The sequence below is a fragment of the Orbicella franksi genome, chromosome 2 (assembly GCF_964199315.1).
Source record: "Orbicella franksi chromosome 2, jaOrbFran1.1, whole genome shotgun sequence".
NCBI lineage: Eukaryota > Metazoa > Cnidaria > Anthozoa > Scleractinia > Merulinidae > Orbicella > Orbicella franksi.
This window is the reverse complement of record NC_138146.1, coordinates 27,691,968-27,710,953: the sequence shown is the minus strand read 5'-3', so window position 1 is coordinate 27,710,953 and position 18,986 is coordinate 27,691,968. Positions and strand designations below refer to the sequence as shown.

Here is an 18,986-nt window from a genome sequence, read left to right as displayed (position 1 = left end):
TGTATGGGTTAAATGTGTAAAAATCTTTATTTCAAAAAAATACTAACTACAAAACAGCATCAGTGTTACATCAACTTTCTACTACTGTTTTTGAATGATTTAGTAACAGTTTGTATACATTTCATGATGCATATAAAACAGTCTGTAGAAATAAACCACTTGTCTAGTAACTATTATAAAGTAGTTAGCATCATGAAAATGTAATCACACTCTGACAAGATAAACACTTGCACCTTTGTATGACCCAGTGGCTGTTTAAGAAACTTGATTAAAAGATTACTGACAAGGGGATGGTTGGTTGTTTTGAAGAGAAGCCCCTAAAACATATCCATTTTAAAAATCATTTACCCGATGAAAAAGTCATGACAAAGCTTCCAAATCTGTCAATAGCTTTCTTGCACTTTCCTGCCACTATTGTACTTTTATACCAGCCAGGGGTTAATACTCTGAGAAACAGTTCTTGACTAGTGGCCATGTATGTGGTTGACCAATTGTACTTTAGTGAGAAGACGTGCCAAGTATTTATTTTTTTACAAAGATTCTAGTTGTGTAAGTGCTCAATATTTTAGTTATGTAAAGGTGATCTGAAAGACTTCAAAATTTATCGTTTTAAATGCGCTCCTGCATTTCTGACTGCTTCATACTTTAACTCTATTCACATATGTCTGGTTAATTTTAATTTTTTAGTGCTAAAAACAAGGAAATGAACTAAGTGGGAAGACAGAAACCTGTTTGTCTTTGTAATACCTGAGTTATGTGCCTAAATCATGTCCAATTACTGTCACTACTGTAAGCTGTGGCCATTTAATCAATATCAACCAATCACTAAAAGCTTTGTTTTCATTCTGTAGTGTGACTTGTCTGTGCTTTTTGCATGGCTATGGTTGCTAATGTAGCATAGTATTTAATTTTCTGTATGTAACCCACAACAACTCTTGTAAAGCAATATAAGATATGCATGTACATATAGGAGAGATCGGTGTTATTTTTAAAATAACTTTAGTCTTTCACTAATCGGTAAATATGATGCTGTGCTCCATGTTCACTTGTTGACACTTCAAACACATAAGCCAGACACAGCAAGGTTTCTTGTGTTTCCCTGTTTGACAACACCTACATGAATAAACAGAGTAATGAGCATTATTTATTTTTAACATCAAGACAAAATTTAGTGACTTAAATAGATAACTGGAAAATACCCGTGTGAGATTATACATGACAGAAAATTGTTATGCTACACTGGAAAGTTTTCCGAGAGTGTTAGGAAATCTGTGAATTTTTTATTGCAATTAGCAGAATATTACTCATGCATGATGCCTCTGATTAATTAATTTACCGTTCTGCAAGGAAGAGTGAGGACTGGGAACTTCCCACTACTACTGTTAATACTAAGGGTAGGATCACCAGCTAATTCACATGCCTTACAGGAGCATTGTACAATATGGTCAGGGCTGTCCCTCAGTTTTGATTCACCCATAGCCTCGATGTTCACACCCATATAACAAACTTGTTACATTTTGGGTGAATTGTACCAATTACAGCCAAGTTCACCTGTAACATCAATGGCCCAGCAAACAAACTCAGCTGTAGCATGTGTTATGGGTTAGACCCTTTTTGACAGCTCTGATGGTCCAATATATTTGTACCCTTCCCATGTATTATGTGCTAGCTTTCCCATGGCACAGACTAGGAATTAAACAAAGGAACCAACTGAGAGAAACTTAAAAGAGAAAGTACAAATATACCCTGGGTAATAATGATTACAGGATTCCCTTAAAGTTCCCCTCAAATTGTTTGTAATTCTCTGGATTTTAATACTTCAAACTCTCTCAGACCTATTCCTACAACTTAAAAAAAAAAAAATTTGAGTCTCTGAGAGGGCCACATACCTGCAGTATGGTGAAGTTTTCCAGTACGCTGTTCATCATGTATTTTTCAGGCAGCTGTTTGAGCTTGTGAACAAAGTTTATCATGTATTCACACATTGGAGATCTGTGAATGCGGTATACAAACCGGCTGTTTTCATAGTGACCAAATTCAGTCTGCAAGAAATAATAATTGTATAAAGGATTAAAAAAGGCATTTACTACACAAATCTCAAAAAGTAGTAACTCTTCCCCTTAGTAGGTGTTCCTGCTTCTCACAGCCGAGCCCACCTAATGAAGGGTGCATTCTTTTGGGGTGATCCAGATCAGGATCACTGATCCAGATCACCCCAAAGGAATGCATCCTACAGCTTAGCACTAATTTATTCAAAGAATGCTCCAACAGTTTGGTCAATAACAACTGAAACAACTGGGTGTGAGGGACAGTGAGTAATATGATATCCAAGAGTACAACATAACCAAGCTGTCAGGTTCTGAAACTCATTGTCTCTAGTAACAGAAAAATATTGTCACTGTGTCTCAGAACTGGAGGATCATTTTTGGTATAGATCAATTTATTGCATTCCCAGTAAAAGAGGCAATTTTCAGTTACCAAATGTGGAATAGCCCACTTTGTTTCCAAGGCTCTCCACTTTGGCAACTCTTTTGTGACATGAACAAAAAGTCAGCTGCCCATGCTTTTAGCGGAGCCCGTTACCCATATAGGAAAGAAAAGGAAACCCATGAATTAATTTTCTCATGGTTATTATGGCTAGCAGTATTGCTCGTGGGCATGTATGCACAATGACGACGATGGAGTCGCACAAGATGGCAGCCATACTCCAGCTAAAAAAAACATGCAGCCTTGATTTACAGCCTCCTTCTTTGATTTTGGACATCCATATTATGGTCAACTGACACCTGTCAAAACAAGGTATCTGCTGACCAGTATCATGTGACCATATCGTGGGCTAAAGTTTAAAGCTCACCGAGGTCACGTGTTTTTTAAAGGTTGACCACTGACCAAATGCTGGTTTTCTATTGGATTGCGGGCTCACGTCAGATTAACTTGTTTTAAACGGGGCGGGGTTGCTCGGAAGCCGGTTAATGCTAACCCAGGATTAAAGTTAACAGAAGTATAAATAGTTCTTGTATATAAATGCTTTTCACTGCTTTTGTTTTGTGTATTTTGAGATTATTCAAACTCAAAACAGAAGGCCAAACAATATACAGAAATCCTCAAGCTCACTGCAAAGTTACAAAATTCAAATCAAAGTTCTTGCTTAAGCTGGGTTATCTTAACCGGGCTTTGAACAACCTGGCCCAGGAGCTCTGCTTTTAGGCTTGGCTAAATCTATATATTACTTACAACCCCCATTCTAATATAAACACTCTACTTTTATTATCATAGTGAGACTTTAATTGCACATTCTAAGGGTGACTGATTATGATTCCACATTTCATCCTACCTCCACTTTCTCTACAACTTGTTTTCCAAATGAGCAAACTTTAGTGGAACACGTAATTGTCATATTTTCATTTGACTCATACCTGGGGTGTACAAAAATTCAAGTTAATAAAACAGTGATGCAAAGAATATGTCATACTGCCAGAAGATTAAGAATAAATTTCATTCCACCACACTGCATGAGCACAGTGTATAGCCCAAGTCCACAAACACTGTGGCTTGCTGGCATGCTAGACTACTATGGAGTACTACAAACAGCACAAAATTCACCATGTAAAAAACAGAAAAAATGGACACCACCTTACGTACAGTCTGAATCTTATGAGTTGAACATAGTTTAAAACTAAAACAACTTACGTGCTTGAAACACCGTAAAATGCTCCAGCCTCATCATGAATGTTTGTGTTTAGATCCGCCTAGATTGTAAATGAGACAGTTATCATTAACAAAAAAAACAGGTCTGCCAACACTTAAGTGTAAAACTAGAAGTGGTATTGCATTGTACTGTAATTAGCGTAAAGTAGCAGCATAAGTATTGTAAGCAGTGAAAGCAAATGCAATAAATTAATTACAATAAAAGTCCAGCAACTCGAAATGAAGACATGAGATACAGTGTAAGAACACTAATAAATGTTCTCCACAAAAATTAATGAGGCTTACCCAAAATTTTACTAAGAAAAACACTGGTTGGGGTCCCTTGTCATACAACTCTTTGAGACCTCCTTTCTTTTCTGGAAACTTGTCATATATTTGGCGAATATCAACTGCCTGCAATAGAACAGAAAAAGGGCAAAAATTAGCAAACCCTCTAGTCCAATAACACTTGAGTGCAGAATGTTTTTACATGCATATCTATCTTACTGTGAAAACAATTTGCTTTTTCTTGAATTACTACTGAAAAGTACACAAACTGGACCACAAATCGACATGTTTTACTTGGGCTATACCTAAAGTAATGGACTCATCAGACTGCAAAGAAAACCTGTTTTCCGAATGTGATGTTCTACCCTGAAAGGGATTCTCAAGGGTTTGCCCCCAGAACATCATCAGACTTCTTTAACTGATCACCAGTCCCTATGTGTACTCCTGGGTGGAGATAGGAACTGTACGAGTAAAGTGCCTTGCCTAGGTACTAAACATTGCGGCTCTGGCCAGGGATTGACACTGGTTTACTCGATCCAGAGCACAGACCTTACCACTGGGTCATTGCATCTGCCAGTGACAGAAAAAAAGTCAGCAAGAAAATAAATAAAAATGTAATATCAGACATGCTACCTCGAGATGAGGGTCGCCAAGGTCAGTGTTTGGGCCCAGGTGAACAAACAAGTGCTTGTGATACTGAAAAAGAAAGAAAATAAAAAAGACTTCTACTTAGTCCCATATTGAATGTTATCAAGCATTTAAATTCTATTTTGTCAGGTATTGTCCTGTACATTTCGAGACTCTTGGGCCTGTAAATTAAGACGCTATTAATATACCATACAACCCAGAGTGTTTGCAGCATTTTCATGTCTGTGCAAAAAAAGGACATTGAAAACTCCACTCAACACGTGTAAAATTATGTTGTAAGTTGATTATGTCTGTATTCCTTTCCCAGTCTGTTTTTTGTCAAAAAACTACATGTATCTAGAACTACATACACATATGCTTACCAGTTTCAACAATGTATAATGTGTAACACAAACAAAGGTTTAATTGTTTATTACAGCATATATCAAGAAGGAAAACCCCAAAATTCCACTTACAGACTCTGGGTCCATTCTTTGTTGCTCAAGGAATGCAGAGAACTCGACAAGTCGCAGTGGCTGGAATAAACAAAAAAATCCTTTAGTTATAATAATGATGACAAAAGAACGTCTATTGTGGTGACTAGAAAATCTTAAGTTTACATGTACATGTATTTTGTGCAGACAATAGCAGACTTAAGCGCTCTAACCTAACCACTAGGCCACAGTGACACCCTGGCTGAACAGGAATCAAAATTTGAGTGGTAATTTTACTTGAGAATTGAAATTAATTTGCTCTTGCTTTGTTTTTGCTTTTAATTAATATGTAAATGTAATTAGTGACTAGTTTAAAACTCTCGTGCCACTTTCTTAACCAATCAGTAGTCAGTGCCAATCATGACCCACCCACACATGTTTTCCCATGCTAAATGCACTGGCTACATGTAATTACTTAATTGAATTTTGACGGCTTCCTGGAATTGTCTGTGTCCTTTGTGACTGGCTTGAGTGATTACTTTGGTTTTGGTTGTACAACACTTAAAGGGAAATCATTCTAACATTTGCACAGCATCATCAACCAGTCTTACCAGCTGATGTTCAACAGATCTTGGTGGCCATGAGGAGCTTCCATGAGCAGCAAAGGTTGGTGGTGTGGAGGACACAGTACCACTGCTGTACGAAGCACTCCTCTGAAAACATAACAAATAATTTATTAACTTAAAACTATCACACCTTACCATACACTGTACAATCAACCAACTTTTAGAGATCTATAAACTAATACATTCATGAAAGGAAAAACCTTCAATTACAGTGCAATATTATAAATATGGAATTTATACTGTGAAGTGCACAAATTCTGTAATTTTGAAAGGTCAGAAGGTGACAAAATGAACAGTTATTTGTCAAGGTAATAACTATTGCCAGACTTCAGTTCAAAATATGAATATTACTTAACTGATTACAGATAGATTGACAGATTTTGTGATATGACAAGACAATATCGCATCTGATTATTATCTCAACCTGTCTGCTCCACAGAAATCGGATATCAACCACTCTTTTGGAATCAAGGAAATAACCAAAGAAATAGCACTCAGTGTAATGTCAGAGAAAATTGGGGGAGCTTACCATGTCTTCAGGGCTGCTAACAGCAGCTCCAGTGGGGCTTGCAACTGAGGCTGTGGAAACAACACTGCCAGGAACAGTGGCTTGGACTGACGGACTGCCATAAGGGGATTGTGAGGCACTGTTGAAACTTCCTTGCACTGGCTGACCTGTACCAGATGGCCAATATTGTTGCTAAAAGTAGATAAAATAGCCAAGGTAAAGAACCAAATATTATTAAATTGAAGTGATTAACCTTTAAGGCAACATTTAAACTTGAGTAGTAAGGGTTAGCTGGGGTTGGTAAATTTAAGGAAAAGCTAAAGTAAAAGAATGGTCACCATCAATCTACCGGTAATCTTGGGATAAAAAAGCTACATAGTAGTTGTGGATCATACCTGGCCATGGTATCCTTGGTTGTCATTGTTAAAGGCAGGCATACCAGCGGCTGCTAAAGCTTTGCTATGTAGCACTGAAGCTGACACAATCTGAGCTGATGACATTGATGCCATGGTCTGTAGGGCTTTATCACGAGCCGCTTGATCCTACATAACGTAAAAAACACATTGTTTTATTAGCTCTTAGTAATTAAGAAAACTAGATCTACATCTCAAGAAAAGAACTGAAATAAACTCCTTTAAAAAATTCTCAGTCATAGTTTCCACATTCCAGGAAAAACATTTCCAGCTTACTCATAATAACGTTTTCATGCCATAAGCCAGTGGATCCCACTGTTTTGATCTATGGTACTAATGTGAGATAAACTGAGAGAAGTGACTATATACTTAGATTGAATAAAAAGAGCAGATAGAATCTAATCAAAGTTACCTTCCATTAACTGTACACATTAAACCACAAACCTTAATTTTTGCGTGCACTTCTCTCGGTTTTCTCCTGGCTAACACCTGTATGTGACTTGAAACCTATTAATGAACACAAATAAACAAATTAACCAACCTTAAGTTTGCCTTGAATCTCTCTTGCTTTTTTCCGTGCTAAGACTTGAATGTGACTGGAAACCTAAACAAGAAATAAAATCCCAAATCATCTTACTTTGAACTAGCTGAACCTTATCAGTCCCAAAGGCGAAATATCGATTGTCCTTACAGATCTCCAGTTCTGAGAATTTGATAGCAGATCGAAGAATATTGCAGAGAAGTTGATTTTCATTGCTCTAATTGAAAGGTTTTCATATTGAAAAAAAAAAATTAGATCTCAGTTTCCACAAAGTTTTAGTGCTCACTGCCAGGTACATGCTAAAATTCTAACGCAAAAAAACTCTCAGAATGTGCATGTGCATAAATGTCTCAAAACGTCTCAAAAACAGATTGAAGTAACCTTACGTGGTGCATTGAAAATTACCTTCATGCATCCAATTTTAACAACAAATTCAATTTGTGCACAAAAATCTTGAAATTGCCAATACAGCTTACTTTTGTCTCTATAACAAGTCAAGAATTGAAACAAGGCAAAGGAAGAAAAGACACTGTTGTATCCTGTGCATGCACAGACCTACAGACCTTTGTCAGCCATTAGATTGATAAAGCCAGTAGTAATCAGAAAACAAACCTTCAAACATATAACAAACAGGGTTCCCACTTATCAAGGGAACAACATTTACAAATGCCATGCTACTCTAGTACATATTCCTCGTACAAAATTGAATTTTCCCTCAATCCAAGCAAGGGACAATTTGCAAGTACTGCTTGACTTTGTCATTTTACACGTAGTTTACATTTGTAAGTTCGAACTATTTTTTTAGAATTTCTAGCGTTTGTCACTATCTACATGACTATAGTCTAGCTAAATGACCAAATGGCTGCTTCCCTATAACTGGCTAAGATTAAAGAAGTTAACAAGTAAGATTTGTACAAATGCACGTGTATTTATTTGAATGACTGCTATCAGTAATGATAATAAGACTTGTTGAGGTTCGTTCTGAGGAAGTAATTCAGGAGGAAATTTACCAACTCTATCAGCCACTGAACTGTACTTCACTCAGTAATAAAACCAATTTAATATTCAGTAACAAAATGCAAGTTTTCCAACGAGTGAGCATCCACAGGATACTCTGGTTAATAGATTGCTCAGTGAACCACATGTAAACACACCTGTATTCACAAACAGCAATGCAAAAAGAGCAAAATTAACATGGAAAGATGACTATTATTCAACGCGTATGCTGCCAGTCAGTGTGTAGCCATCAAGTGCGAAATAAGTCACATCGAGTACCAATCATATTCCAGAATTTTGTTATTTATCTGATTTTACTAACACTGCTGTAACAGTCTGAAAGCCTCTCTCTTTCCTATTGTTATGTGATATCTCATAATTACCTGTTTTCTTGTTCTTGTTTTTCCCGTTCTCAGCTTGATGTACCGAGCTATCAACTCATTTCGACCTGGTCAAAAAATGAAAAAAAGGAATTCAAAATTAATCAATCTTGATGGATACATAATTTAACGTGATCATGCTACATTAGTTGCAAAAAATTCCAGACAATGCTAATTTTGAATGAAAAAAAAGGGTCCAAAATAAAACTGTCTGAAATTTTTAAGCGTCCGAAGTGTTAAGGATCTGGAATATTCATTGTACAGTTTAAAATTTTTAAGTACCTCCAAAGCTCTCAGTTTCATTTCATGAAGTGAACTCTAGTCGAGACATGGCTTGAGATTTGAAACGGCATGATAGCTGAGTTTGTGTTATTTTCTCCCTGGTATTTCTCTTGACATCTTAAGGGGGACGGTAAAACTACAGTTTTCACAGACTTTGTTTTCAACTAATTTGATTTTCGCAGGAGTAAATTTACTAATTCGCTATGTTTCATCACAGTGTCTGAATTTTTTCTCCGAAATTTGTCCTAAATCAGATAAAAAGTGTCCACAAATTAAATGTCCAGAATTAAACATCCGAGAAATTTTTGCGGGTAATGTATACCATGCCAGTCTTGCTATAAGTTAATTCTTCAGAAGAAAAAAAATAGGAAATGTTAATTCTTCTGAATGTTCCAGTATACTAACAATTCCGGTGTGTTCTATATTTATCTACTTAATATTTTCCTCAACTAGCGTGGCATACAGGTTGTTTTTCTGCTGAAATTATTGAACTGGAAAACAGAAGCAACAGTTAGCTATTCAAACTCTACCAAATCCTACCCGGTACTGTTGATTGGGATATCTTTCACTGTGGTAACCCTGCACATACAATGCGGGTAAAATTTTGGCTTTCTGCATCACTACTTAAGAGAGAATGTGCTATTGATCTGCAAATTGGTCGTAATGAGGAAAAACTGCAACAAATGGGTGAATACCTTTGATGTTTATAGGTTTCATGTATATATTAATAAATCTCACCCAAACTACATGGAGCCTTAACCAGACCCATCCAAAACAGTTGAGGTGAAATAAATGTAAAACAAACAGTTGGCAAGCAAATTGAAGTGGGTCTAACATAAAAACGGATCCGACAGAAAGAAGAATTGCCTTGAAAAAATAAACAAACAACTGAAGCTGTTGTTCCACTCAACAAGAGAATCAATAATTGTGTAAGATCTCTGAATGGTCAGTCAGATCACTGGCTGGTTAAATGGAGCCACAGGTTGCAATCAATTTTGACATGGATTAACAATTTGGTTAATAGCCTGACATGATGTCCATTTGTTAGCATGCAAAAAACTGACTTACATCAAAACACCTGTGTAATTTATAAGCAATGACGAGCTTGAAAACATAATTCTTTTTCAAGTAGTTGGCAGTAACACCTGAAATCTTAATCTTCAATTTAATAGTTTGATTTCCAGTACAGTTGTAAAACTAAATGAACCTGCAATTTATTAACAAATGTACTGTCTGTGGTGCATATATACTGATAAAATTTTTGACTACAAATTCTATATTAATTATAAAGGTTTGCATTATATGGTTCACTAAAAAGAAAATGTTACTGGTTAAACAAATTCCCTCCCCCGAACACTTAAAACTGTAAGGCATTCTAGTTTCAAGCTCAAGTGTGCTATAAAAAACGCAAATTCAAAAAAAAATACCAGTCTGCTAGGAAAATGCAGATGATTTCTAGCTTTTCAAATAACTTTGTTAACACATCGTAGCAAAAATTTATTGAATCAAAATGTCTACAGAAAGAAACGAAAGTCATTGTGGGCAGAAAAAAAAACAGATTATGAGAGGTTTAACATGATATATTTCACCAGCACTAGATTTTATAATATTCAATTAAAATTGCTCAATATACAACACGACCAAATAGTTCCATGTGGCATACTAATCAGGATAAATATTAAGGTCTTTGTTTCATGGAAGACAAAAGTTTGAAAAATTATGCCACATAAAATTTCACTTTTCGATACCATTTATAACTCAATAAACTAAGCATGCACTCTGCCAAAATAATTTACGTAACAGAGTTATTAAAGCAACGAAAAAAACATGCAGCGGATTATCACAACTGCAAATGAAGATACAAAATTCGCTGAATCTATCAAGATCATCATCACATTTGATTTTTGACTCACTAAGCCTCTGAAAAATTGATAAGTTGGTTTTCTACAACACAAATTACGGGAAATTGATGATTTACATCGATCATGCAACCGCTGTGGTGAAGGGTTAATGTAAAACTGCGAGATACATAGCGAACATATTTCAAACAATTGAACACGCGTAGCATACATTTAGAGCGTAACTGAGCATTCGTGACATCTAACACTGTTCAGGCTGATTTCTAGGTTTGCGGGCGAAAACCGATAAGAAGCCTTGAAGTATGCTAACATTTTCATGAACTCTGGCGAGCCAGCTGCCACGCAGAATCGGGATGCGTGTTGAATGCCAGTAATGTAGTTATTACAACAAGAGATCGGCGTTGTTCAGTTGATATAAACAACCGACTGTCCATTCCATGCCTTCGTGGAAGATACGGTATGTAGTCACCATTCTCTCTATTCTTAACAATGCAACCGTTTCTCATTTTAGAAATACTTTCAAACTAACTGACTTAGTCTAGGGAAAAGCTATCTAAGCCAGTGACAACCGTTTGTAGGCAGGTTTAGGTTTCCGGGTAAAGCAATATTCACACAATCGACAGTTGAAGAATTGCACAAATTCGATAAGAATGCATCACTTACCGTACATTTTGCCTTCATCGGAGAGAATGATTTTTCGCCGGCCACAAGGCGGATAAATAGCGAGTGCCTCCTGAAAGGATTGCTCGATATCTGGCGACCAAACTCCTTCGGCATCATTGGCCATGTCGACAGGGCTTTTGGTCGCACTGCCCTCGTCGGCCGAGTTGCCCATTTCGAGGTCCTCGTGGTCCGAAATCTTGGCGGTTTTGTGGGAAACAACACTAAAAATATGGCTTTTAACTGGCGGGAAGCTCCAACTACTGTTTATACTAGCCGTGTAGACTTCTTACTGTTGTCTTGATCAGTCGTTCCGGAAGCACAAGTCTGGAAAAATGAGAAAAATTCGAACGATTCTACAGGCCGATGTAACATTTGACGGGGAAAATCTATCAAACGAATTGAAATCCCTCATACTTTCGTGCAACGAACCTGACCTCACAGAAGTCTCCAAAAGACAAAAAGTATGATAGTCTGCTCGTCCCTCTAAAAATCACCTGGAATTAGCAAGTTGCCCTTTGCTTGAGTGAAAACGGAGGCCAACAAAGAATTTAAGGAATGACACAACTATGCTCGGCGCGCCCACAAAAGACTTGCGCTATTTCTCCCTAGAGGGGGTTTCATGACATTTCCTTTCGTCACCCGTCACCTCAAGAAGAATTCGAAGCTCGCTTGGTTCGATGCCCAAACACGGGGATAGAATTCTAGGAATGTTTTCTTTAACGCAAAGGTCTTCAAATCATACTTAATCTTATAAACTATTTTTTTCTTTGTGATTTTTGGAAAAGAGGATCAATTTATGGCTTACCGCGGTCACAATTTCGCAATTTAGCTTCTGATCAAATGCAGATTTCTCTGTAGGCCGCTGCTTGCGTTTGGTGGATACAGAATAATGAATCCACCACGTCATTCCACGCATATTTTAGAGAATACCGAGTTGTGATTGGCTCTCGCCAAACACACCCCGTTAAATTTGTCAAGGAGGCACGCGAGATTGTAATACACATGTTAAGTTCTTTATTTTAACTCAGAGAATGGTCTTTCCAGACAGTAGCTAGATTTAATTTGTCTTAAAACGACCACTTCCTACCTGTACAGTTTAAATTATTCATTCTGCATGATAATGTGATTTTTATTTTTGCACACGAATTTGCTGGCATCCCGGTGCTTGAGCAGGCCAAGTTTTTCTGTCACGATGTTTAAAACAACGATAAATGTGTACATATCTTCCAACGTAAACGGCTGTTAAATTTTACCGGGATTAGCCATTTCGGGGTGGGAGAGAGACCTTAATTTATGATCACTGTTAGAAATTTTCGCTACGTCCATATGATCAGTGATTTTATTGTAAATCAAGTAAGTGGCTAGTTAGACAAGGTGATTTCACATACTGTGAAGTTAAAAGAAACAGAGCTTTGACTTACTTTATTAACCAAAAAAAAAAAATGATAAAAATTCTTTCTGCTCGAGTATTTCACAACCAGTGTCCACGGCAAAGTCCAAGATGACAGTTCACCTGCAGAACTCGTGGACAATTAGCAAACGCTTGAGTGATTCTAGTTAAGTTGTAATTATTCACCGAGTGAGAGGTTATTGTTTTCAAACGTGATATTGAATTCGGTGCCTGTTTTGTTATTGAATTCCTTGGCTGAAATCTGAATATTGACTGATTACCAAGACAATTGAGCAAATTTTCAAAAAGAGCCCATTGCCGAACGGATATGGTTATTAAATAAACAATTTGCGCAGTAAGGTAGTCAGGTTCAGTAAGTACTTTATTTAAAAGCGCCAGTGGAGAATAATGTAAGTAATCATATCCTCGCTATTCAAGTCTCCTTCCTCGGAAACAAATAAACCATTGAAATATTGAGCGCGCGTGTTGCAGTTAGGTGTTTCATGACGCAGTGGTAAGTTAGTGTCAAATCGGCCTGACTGTTATGATCAAGTCACGTCAACCTTTGATTAGATTTGATCAGTGATTGATGCCGCACGATCGGCAATTTGTAGCTACACTGGAATTTCAAACTTTCCAAGACTCGAGTTTTCGAACCTCTCGATTCTAGGTGACAAAATTCGTTTTCATCCACTCAGTCCAACTCTAATTTTACCCACGATTTCTCAAATAACTACCCGATTTTTCAAACCAATTCTTGTTTCCCTTGGAGGTTCGAAAAATCGAAATTCCACTGTTCTTGTGTTATATCCGTTTGTTTGTTGCTTGTTTTTAAATTATCACAAACTGATGCCATTAGAAACTGACTTTTTTTTTTATAGAGGACTGCTTTTGCTAACCCAGTGGCTGAATTGTCATTTGGCGGCGGTATAAGCCGCTGCAGTTTACTAGAAATCCTTACAGCCGGTTTAACTGAATGCTTTTCAAACTGAGAAGTTCTTTCATATAAGTAACATAAAAAAAGTGAAACAACCTACCGAGTGATATAAAATGTAACTGTGCTGATGTAGGCCTTTGCTCAATTGTCTCAACATAATTTTCGTCAGGCCAAACCGTAGTTGTTACATTTTGCCGGTTTTGGCGGCGGGTTCTCTCGACAGTCCCATTGATGTTATATAACTGCAGATCATACGTTTGACATAAGCTTACCCGATCACTCGTCGAAGATTTGTACTAAGAAAACAATTTGAACTCACCGGTTATGTTATTTTTCCACAGCCTCCTGAGCTGTATTGAAGAGTTCCTACTTTTGGCTTCACGGCCCGAGGAATTTTGGAGATGGTGGCTCTAAGAAAAGAGCTGACAACGGTTGACTCTTTATTGTATAACGACTATGTCATGATGAAGGTTCAAGAGGCCGCAGAAATGTCAACTTCTACTTAACAGGTTTTCACTGTCAGGTACTCAGACTGAGACATTAATCATCAATCGATCAGTGTAAAAATCAAAGAATTGTGTGTGAAGCAAATTCTACACGAATAAATGTCAAGCGAACATGACGGGTAATCAGTCTTCTTCAGTCAGTACAAAATGCGAACTGTTTCAAAACAAACATCCATGGCACGCGGTAGAACTTCAATCGTTTTGAAAACCTGTAACCTCAAACTTTAATTTATATACTGCAAGGAAAAAATTAACTTGTCGGACTTTTAACTACATTGCATTATTTTCTGGTACAGATTAATGTTAGGTTTATGATTTTATTTTATGATTTTATGATTTTATTTTATAATTCAGGGAATTGTTAATATAGCTTAACTCGGCATATAAGCTGTGTGCCGTACAAAAGTATACTTTAAATAAGCTATTTTGATTGTCGCTATGATTTGTTAAGTCAAGTGTATTTTTCATTGCTGTCGGAAATTTGTTCAGAAACGGTTCACGAGGGCCCAGCTTACAACGGATTGTTTCCTCTTTTCTTCCTGCGCTTCTTTTTAAATTTCTTCTATGTTTACGTATTTATCATACTCAATCTCTACGGAGCGATAAACGTCAGTGAATTCAGCAGCTAGCTGTCAGTGCTACGCGAGTTCGTACACTGATTTTCTGTCTTTTCTCGCTCTTTTAATGTAGCACGGAGTGTCGTGTTTTCGAGGATTCATTAAGAGAGTGTCAATTTTGACTGAGTATGTTAGTGAGGCCGAAAGTTAGTCACGGTATTGTTACAAAACGCTTTAAAATGGAATTAAACACTATTCCAAACGAGAGGAAAACAAAGGAAGTACTTTACAGCTATAGTGGAGAATGGAAGATCAAACGGAACGGCGAAGAATTTTTAAATTAATAGCCGGATTTTAAAAAAAAACTTAAAAGGCGACCTTTACTGTTCGATTGAGAGGCTTCTCAAGCCGATATGTAAGTCTGTAATACTTAGAAATCTTCTTTGTTTAAACATGTATCTAGAATTTTTTTCTCTTTTTGCTGTAAATAACTGAAGAGCTTAATTGCATTTTAGGTCCAATAGATATTTCAGTGTGACTTTTAAATCTGATATAAAGCTTTGGAATAGTTCTGCTGTATGCAGATGGTGCTCTTTTGACTCGCATTTCATTTATTCCAATTTTGAACTTGGCCTAATTGCAGAAGTACAAGGGTTGAACCCAGAAATCTCTTAAAATAGCTGGCATTGTCGTGACCGGCTCTGGAAATAAAAAGACTGAACTGAAAAAAACAGCTCGACGCATCTTTATTTGGAAGAAATCGATTCTAGCTAACACTGGTCACACACAAAAATCTCTCAGTTGGAAGAAAATATGTGGCTATAATTAGATTCTTTGAATACTATAAGCTGATAACAGCAGCTCAGCTGTGTTTGCTTAGTTATGCCTGTTATGCCAAAAATGTTTTCTGATCAGATTACTTTGTGGGTCATGAACTAGAACTCTAATATTACAATTCCATCTCGTTTCCTCCTCTGAATTCCTCGAGCTAAATAAGGTCAAAGCGAAAAAATGTAAACATGTGATCCGACACGCTCTCTTTTGAAAAGGAGGACTGAATTTTCTAGTAAAACGTACGTCTACATGCAATAATATGGAAGATTGAGGATAGGAGCTGACTTACCCACGAGTACTTCAGTAAATGACGTAAAAGCTAAGAACGTATTACCTATTAATCCTTTTGTGTTACAATTTCCACTTAACACAGCCACGAAACAAGGCTGAGGATCAAGGCTACACAGACATGGACGTAGAAAAAGAGAAGTAAAATCAGTGGTGAATTCTTGCTGAAATCAAAATGCGCCATTTTCCATCATTGAAATTGGGGAAAGGGGGATGATCCCCAGTAACAGTTCTCAGAGAGTTGAATGGGTGGTTTTTCATTTCAAACGTCTCTTCACATGTCAAGAGCATACAACGTCTTCAATAAAATAGCAATATGTGCTCATGTACATGCCAATCTCTACGTTAAAGGCTCGATCCTCCTGATGCAAAGCTTGGCCATGCAAGACTCGTACAAAGACTTTGTGAGAATAATTAATGTACACCACATGGATTTCATGTGATATGTGTTAGCTGGGTTTAAGACATGTAGCAATTTTCCTGGTAGTTTATGTGGTTTATTTGGGCTGTGGAGAGATAGGACCGAACACATCGCCGAACCACTGCTGCTTATGACTGCAGCTGAAAAACTAATTCAGTTCAGAAAACGTCAGAAATGTGTAAAATGAGAGACTGTGTTGCAAAAATAACTTCATTCATAAATGGGCTTACTACTTGAAATTTTTCAGGTAGAGTTTAATGATAGTTTAATTTTATTTGTGTGTGTTGTTTTTTGGTGTATGTGTTTGTACTGCTCAGTGTGTTGTAAGCTTCATAACGAAGTTTTGAAAGTTGCCTGAATAACTGAGGGCAATCTTTCGTTACCACAAAACGGGGCAGACAATGTCTTAGTATGTATAGATCGTGACCTTCTTTGTGATTCACAGTCCTCAATTATATTTCCGAACGTCCCTGCAAAACAAGATTGTTGTTTCTTAGACGGATGAGAGGAAAATTTATCTTTAGTTACAGTTGAAAACGTTTCCAGTATTCCACGATGAACTTAACCTGATTGCTCAGCTTTTACTCCTTTAGACTTTTCCTCACGGAGGAAAACAAGAGTCACGAGGTAACTTGCGCAATGGCAAATTCAACCGTCGTGGTTAAAATTCTTTTACTCTGCTAGAGTTTGCGTGCGATCCACGCCAGCCACGAGGGATAATTTCACCATTCGATTCTCTTTACTTTAAAAGAAGAAAGAAAACGTTCAGGATCAGGTTATAAATCCTCAGCCAGCCATGGTTATAAGTGTATGCCTCAAATGTTCTCCAACCTTAGCCCAGGCGTTCTCTCGTGGTTGCATGCTTTTCAAGATGGCTGGCCAGCAACCCCGGCCCCACTAGCACTTAGCCTTTCCTTCAAGCGAACATAAACGCACATGTATGAGCTATCCCGCCCATGCACATGATGAGGTGTACAGTGGTGGCGCAAATGTACGCTTTCTATGCATCCTATTTGAGAGCTTGCAAAGTTTGCAAGTTTCTCGTACAGGGGAATCCTTGTTTTACCATATTTGTCTCATTAGCATAAGCGATTCAGTTTCTGATCAAACTACAAAGATATCAGTTTTGAATATTGAAAGGACGGCACAGCACGATTTTATAAAAGGTCCCAAGGAATATTCGAGCCCGATGTATCGATACTTTAAATGTAAAGTGGATTTAAAAACTAAACTTTTTTTTCAAAGAATATATAAGCTCATTAGCAGCTTTTACCTCTCAGAAATTTTACAGGTTTTGAAGCCATTTTCGCTTTTAATATTATACTCACAGAGCTGAACATTTCAGCAATTATTAAGTTTAACACGCAACGTGTGAAGCCAATTCTGCCTTCTCTGCGGAGGTCGCGGGTTATTGCGGAAAATGTAAACAATGACGTCAGCAACCACAGGCCCATTGAAATATAAAGAGGAGATATGAGTTTTTGAAGATATAAAACGATGACACTTCCTCTCTGGCATTAGGCCATTGGCATAGCGAGCGGAAATCCTTGACATCTACGTTCTTTCGCTCACCGCGCTCTCTAACAGTTGGAAAGGGAGCGTGCTTTCAGCAGCATTTTCGTAATTATTTTTTGATTCGCCATGTTATTTGTCTCATAATGTTGAGATCATTACTTCATTAGAGGCGACATCAGTGAGATCTGAGATAAACTGTGCATGTAATCTAACGAGTCTCAAATGTGAACTGATACGATAAAACTCCACTGTTTGTATCACTCTCCAACCAAATTTTTTTTATGTTAGGCCAATGCTGACGTCAACCTGACGTGTAGGCGTGCTTCTGACGTTCACGAGAGAACAGCTTCATGCAGCTTCAATTCTTGCATCGTAGCTCGAGTTGTTTTATATTTTGCGACATTTTGTCCTGTTCATCGACACTCATCTCCATTTCCCGTAATGAAGACATCTTGGATTTGAACGGAGAAATTCCTTATTGATGACATCATAGAAATCCATTTCTCTTATTGGTTACGGCTTGTGCGTGGCATTTTTAACTGCGCAGCAGCAGGAGCCCAGCAGTAAAGGTTGAGTCTGCGTCAGCCCCGTGGACTCTGTAAAATATGGATGCGGACGGCGGATGGCGGATGGCGGACCGTGGACGGCGGACGATGAAAAAACAATATTAAGAAAATAATAAAAATAATTATCAAAAATGACATTTTTTTAACTTTCTTAATCCGATCTGTTACCTTTGTAACTGAATTTTCGGTGACCTCTGTTCACCTTCATCAGAGTTCATCAATGCAATATCAAAGTTCGTTATTGCTCGCGCTACAGCCCCGCGCTTGCTGTCGTTTTATTTAACAAATAAAGAAACCTAAGCCGTGATTTAAACTGTGATAAAACACGACGGGCATTTGAGAACACGAGGGAAATGTAGAAAACACGAGCCGCAGGCGAGTGTTTTCTACATTTCTCGAGTGTTCTCAAATGTCCGGTGTAATACAAGGCTTAGTGTAATACAAGGCTTAGGCTTCTTCATTTGCTTTATGATATAGAGGTAATGTGCGAAAAAACAATAAAGCACGCTTTTTCTATATTTTATACTCTGATAAAACATGGGATTTTGACCAATCAGAGCGCGTGCGGGGTCCTATCTATATTATGATGATTTTTAAATCAACGGTAAGTAAACCCGAGGGAGCGGTTTCCTCTTGTTGATGGCAGCGCTGTCCAAAGTTGAGAGTCC

The 18,986-nt window shown here is 37.5% G+C and overlaps 1 protein-coding gene across 6 annotated transcripts; it reads right to left on the bottom strand.

The window, feature by feature from the left end:
• Positions 1-8: 8 nt before the first annotated feature.
• Positions 9-14,036, bottom strand: LOC145479039 (transcriptional enhancer factor TEF-1-like). Of its 6 annotated transcripts, none has more exons than XM_081457286.1 (14): positions 13,951-14,036; positions 11,305-11,628; positions 8,504-8,568; positions 7,125-7,187; positions 6,566-6,712; positions 6,192-6,362; positions 5,648-5,749; positions 5,079-5,138; positions 4,609-4,671; positions 3,994-4,101; positions 3,691-3,749; positions 3,335-3,416; positions 1,890-2,042; positions 9-1,113 (listed from the first exon to the last, which is right to left on the bottom strand). In XM_081457286.1, exons 2-14 carry the CDS (start codon positions 11,474-11,476, stop codon positions 1,000-1,002), a joined length of 1,359 nt encoding a protein of 452 aa, XP_081313412.1. In that variant the 5' UTR covers positions 11,477-11,628; positions 13,951-14,036; the 3' UTR covers positions 9-999. The 6 variants fall into 6 exon arrangements, with proteins under 6 accessions (XP_081313412.1, XP_081313413.1, XP_081313410.1 ...); XM_081457287.1 differs by lacking the exon at positions 13,951-14,036 and adding an exon at positions 13,732-13,930; XM_081457284.1 differs by lacking the exon at positions 13,951-14,036 and adding an exon at positions 11,734-13,681.
• Positions 14,037-18,986: the final 4,950 nt, after the last annotated feature.